We start from the raw sequence: 5,164 nt of genomic DNA, 5'->3' as shown, positions 1-5,164 counted from the left end.
CCCTGCTCCTTCTCCAGCCCCCCGCACGCCCTGCCCGCCGCTCCCCGCGCGTGCACAGGGAACAGCCCGCCCAGCGTGAGGCCGCCCGCCAGGCGCACCGAGCCCGCCGCGCCTGCTGCGCCCGCGTGCGCCAGTATCAGCACCAGCAGCGGCGGCAGCAGCAGCGCCAGCGACGGCGGCTCCAAGGTGCTCCGGGGAGGGGCCATCGGCTCGCCGGCTGCGGGAGGAGACCCGGCGGGGAGGAGAACAGGACCGAAGAACACTCTGAGAGCTTGGCCAGCGACAACTGGGGAAACTGGAGCCCCGGGCCTAGGGAGAGGGGGTCGCGCAATAAATGTTGGCCGAGTCAGAGAAGAGATGGGACAGCAACTCCGCCACCTTCTCGGGCTTTCCCCTCGCTCTCGACACTCTCTGAACCTTACCCCTGCTCGACTACTGTCTCCAACGCGCCAGCCCCTCCCTTCCCCGACAGTCCTGGGCCACTCTACCTGGGGCCCATCCCCCACGCACACCCAGGCTCGCTCTGTAGCCACGCTCACCTGCTCCAGCCGCTGTCGAGTCAGGAAGCGGCGGTGACAGATGCAGAGAGCCCTATCGAGAGAGGATTTAAGGATTGTGGGGAAGGGATGAGAGTCCGCTCTGAGGGCGGGGGAACCCCTCCTGAGCGCGGTGTGCGCAGACTGGCTCTCTCACATCTTCTCCCCTCCAGCTCCCTGGGCCTGTTTCCTCCGTGTTCGGATGTGCGTGTGTGACCTGACTGTCTGGCTGTCTCTCCTGGGCTGTCTCTGATACATACGCTCTGTCCTGTCTCTTGGTCTTTTTGTCTGTTTCTCTCTAGCTCTGTCTCTATCTTCACTGTCTCCTCTCTTCTCGCTGTCTCTTTCTCTTTGTCTCTCTCTGTCTCAGCCTTTCTCTGTCTCTGTCTCCCTCTCCTTTGTGGCCACCAGTCTCTTGACTCCAGCTTCCTAATGTACTCCCCAGCTGTTTCCTTGCAGAACTCTGCGGGAACCCCTTGAGTGCAGGGAGAAAGGAGCACAAACTGTGAGCTGAGTGACTGGGAGGTGGGGGCTGGGCAGCAAGCCAATCTTTAATGTCAACAAGGACCCTGCCTAGCACACTCACAACAACCCTGCAAAGGAGAGACTTTTACCATCAGCCCCATTTTGCAGGTGGGGAAATAGAGACTTAAGGAGTCAAGTGACTTGCCCAAGGTCACATGGTTGGCAAGTGTCAGCATGAGGATTGGCACCCAGATTGGTGTGAAACCATCAGCCTGCATGGCCTCTGATGGAGAGGGAACAGGGCCAGTGTGCCTTACAGCTCACAGCCCCACCTCCTGCGGCTGATGCAGGGTCACTCAAGGATTGCTCCTGTGGTCCTTTGCAAGCCCTCCTGGGCTCTGGGGTCTGAATTGGTGACTCACACCATGTGAGGCTCTGTACCTGACTCTCCCCATCTCATCGTTGAGGGCCAGAGGTGAGAGAAGTTGGCGAAGACACTTTTACCATCATCTCTGTTTGAGGCCCTGATTTGGCTCTCTGAGAGCAGAGGGCATCCTGGAGACAGGTGGTGAGCTCTTAGCGCTAGGGATTAGCAGGCTTGTCCTGCGGGGCCTGAGCTGGCTTGAGCTCCATTAGACAGGGTGGATTAGGGCAGCCACAGGGATTTGGTCAAAGCTGGCAGTGGAAGCAAACAAAAGCCATGTCACTCTTCTATCTTCCCTCACCACATCCAAGGACCCCAATAGTCTCTGTTTCCGGAGCCGTCCGGGTACCTCTCTCTGGCAGAGGCTGGGTGGGAGTCAGGAAGCCTTGGTCAAGTGTGGTCTCTCTCCACTTCCCAAGTTGGAAAGGATAAGGCACTAAGCTGGTACTTGACATTGCACAGATCTGTACAAACCTAATGCTTGAGGCTGATGGGCCAGCAGCTGGGCTCACAGCCCATTTCCAGCCCTTCCCCACTCAGGACTGGTCAGACAGGGCCACTGCTGACATCCTGAAGCAAGTTCCTCACACACAGGATCAAAGCATCCCTCTGGCTCCTGAGCACAGGATGGACCGTCAGCTAGCTGGAGCAGAAGCCCTCACAATGGAGCAAGAGGGAGGCCAGTAGGTCTGATCAGCGTGCTGGAGCTGGAAGGGGGAGAGAAGGGTGTGCTCCAGAGATAGGAAGAACTGGCTATGAGGTAAGGGAGAAGAAGGCATGGGAGCTGGGGCACCCGGGAGAGGGGCAGCATCCCTGAGATTGTGAGGAGCAGAACCCGACAGAGCAGGACCGTGGAGAGCAGAAAGTAAGAGTTTGACTTTTGGACACAGGAAATTTGAGAATCTTATTTGAGATTTGAAGGGTAGGTCGAGCCTATGGTTGGATTTGAGAGTCTAGAATTGAGGAAAGGGTTTAAGACAGGAGACAAAGCTGAGTTAGCATCAGCAAGGGTGTGCTAAAGTCTTGTAAGGAATGGAATACCTCTTGCACTTACCTGGCCTGAGGGTGTGGATGGAGCCTCAGGCATTTCAACATTTCAATCAGGAGGCTGAGCAAAAAGAGAATGCTGGGAGGGAGTGGCCAACGTAGTGGAGAAAGGACAGGAGAGTAGGTGGCACTGAGACCAAGAAACAATGGATGAGGAAGGCAGAAAAGTTTGTCACAGTTAATTCAGCCCCATCCGGCAGCCAACAGTTGTTCACTTCATGCAGATGTGACAGCTGAGGCAGAGATACCTCCCCCATGGCCACACAGCACAGGGGACATGGGGGTGCTCAAACAACCTGGGGTAAAAACCTCAGTAGCCTTTACTTCTGAGTTCATGATTTCAGCTCCAACTTTTTCAACTGACAAGATTCAATGCAATTAAAAGCCCAGGGCTGCTGCCTGAGGTATGTTTTCCACATCTCTAGTCCCAGAGCTAGATGCGAGATATATTTTTTAGACTTGCCTCCAATTTAACAACCATATGACTTTTATTACACAATGCACTGAAAACCATATGTTCTTGGGTTCATTTAATGGTTAGTTTCAAAGCCCCTGATCCCTGGATTGGGTTGTACACATATTTCACCTTCCTTTATTTAAAGAAAGTGTCTGGGACACGTTTTGTGAGAGAAATGGTGCATATGGCACAGTCTCTAGCACAGTGATGTTCAAAAGCATGGTGTCTGTACCTGAGAATGTCCCTCTGACCCTTCCCTGAATGTCCTATGTGTTGGACAAGTGTAAGGCATGTGTGCCTTAAGAAGCCTGCCACCCTGTTGCTTCCCTTCTACTCCTGCTTTTTGCTAGCACTTTTGATTCAGGACAGGTGGCAAATTTCCCCAAGTTGGTGGGAGGAGACCGAGCATTGTATAGGGAGAAGACAGTTCTTTGGCGGAGAGTGAAGAAAGAATTCAACACACACGCCAAAGTTAGAGTCAAAAGGAAAGTTAGAGTCAAAAGGAGAAGGGGTAACACTCCACAGGCACTGTGGTCTCCTCTCAGAGGCAGAGAGTGAAAAGGACCAAGAGAGACTTGGAAAGACAGTGAGCAAGGGACTAGAGGGACAGAGACAATAGAGACGAGAGACAATAAAGACGAGCACAGAGAGACAGAGTAAAGGCACCGAGAGAGCCCCCGAGTGAGTATTTAGGGAATTTGGTTTATATGTCATTCTTTAGTTCCCATTTCCTTTGATGTGGACATACAGTGAGGAAGTGGAAGGGTATGTAACAGTGAAAAGGTAAGAATATGTAGAGTGAAAGGCTTGCGGGCAATTTCCAGACTTTAATCTATAGGTTTCCCATGGTTTTAGCCTTAGGGAATGACTCTTGGTTCCTGTTTCCCTTTCGCAGGTGTGGTGAATGTGTTGTTAGCAATCCCAGTAGAAATATTCCTTTGTTCTAAAGGTGTCCTCCTGGTCTAGCTGCAGGGCTGATCAGCACATTGCTATCTCTGAATGTGGCTTGATAAACATTTTTAATTCTCTACATTACCTTTTCCTAATCGTCACCTCCCACCCTGGGAATGGGAGCATCTGCTAGTATCCAGGCCAAGAGGCACCTCTCTGCAGCAACGGAGTGCACCACAGGAACAGGGCTGTCACCAAGTCACAGCATCACCTCCTCCCAGGATTCCTGTTGGCTTCTGGCCTCCAAGGGCCAGCTTGTCTCATCCAAAGGCCAGTTTGTCCCATCCATGGGCCAGTTTGTCCCACCCACCAGTCACTGGAAGCTTGTAGTCCTAAGCATTGCACACTCTGGAGCTCAATTGCCAGGTAACACTGTTGCGGAATTCTTGAACAATGAGACGGGACACTGAAGCTATAAGCAGTAAGCAGTGTTTATTGATGCCGGCACCCACTCAGCGGATTCTTATCCAAAGGCTGAGCCCCAATTGTAACATGGCAGGCAGTTTTATACAATCTTGTACTTCCGCATTCTTACACAGCTATAAATATTCCATGTAAGGGAAGAGAACATAAAAAGAACATTGATTGACTGCCAAACTATAAGGAAACAGGCTTAATCATTTAAGCGGGTTTCCGGATTGCCACATCAGCTGGAGAGTCCTGGGAAGCGGGGTGCAGTCAGAAACTAATTCATTCGATCAGGAGATGGTCAGGCAGGGTCAGGCAAACATTCCCCACTTTGATGCTCTGACCCAGGACTGGGTCAGTGAGCATCATCTTTTTCTTCTAGTTCTTGGTTCATGGGCTGGTACTTCAATAGCATGAGGACTTTTGCTGCAGTTTTTCTTTCTACTATTGTCTCTATAAGGGGAGGTAGTTGACTGGATAACATGAGGCAATAGGCACGGGAGGAGGAGGCAGGTCCCAAGTGAAGAGGAATTTTCCACTCAAATGGCTAACCTTGTGATCAGCTCTTTGTTCTGCTTCTGTAAACATGCTTGTACATAGGCCAAAGGGCAGAGAGATCTCAAAATCAACTGAAGACTCACCCTTGCCTTTGATTGTTCTGTCTAGATAACACATGTATTGCCTAAATTCTTGTTTGAAAATTTCATGTTCTGTAACTGCCTGTAGCCCATAGCAACTCCCCTGCCCCCGCCAGTAAACCATAGCAACTCCCAAGGTCTGTAACCAGCTGAGGACAAATCAATCAATCAGCTCATGCCAACTGTAACAGCTGTAACAGTGTGGATATAAAAGCAAAATTTCCCCTAAGCTCAGGGC

General features: G+C 51.6%; 1 protein-coding gene across 1 annotated transcript in view; it reads right to left on the bottom strand.

Moving 5' to 3' along the window:
• Positions 1-206, bottom strand: part of GRM6 (glutamate metabotropic receptor 6) — a 10,739-nt gene extending 10,533 nt beyond the window's left edge. The window contains exon 1 of the mRNA XM_006923258.1: positions 1-206. This exon is cut by the window's left edge and continues 295 nt beyond it. Coding sequence (XP_006923320.1) covers positions 1-206 — 206 coding nt within the window.
• Between the last annotated feature and the right edge of the window lie 4,958 nt (positions 207-5,164).

Source organism: Pteropus alecto, unplaced genomic scaffold (genome assembly GCF_000325575.1).
Source record: "Pteropus alecto unplaced genomic scaffold, ASM32557v1 scaffold78, whole genome shotgun sequence".
Taxonomy (NCBI): Eukaryota; Metazoa; Chordata; class Mammalia; order Chiroptera; family Pteropodidae; genus Pteropus; species Pteropus alecto.
This window is presented reverse-complemented; position numbering and strand designations above follow the sequence as displayed.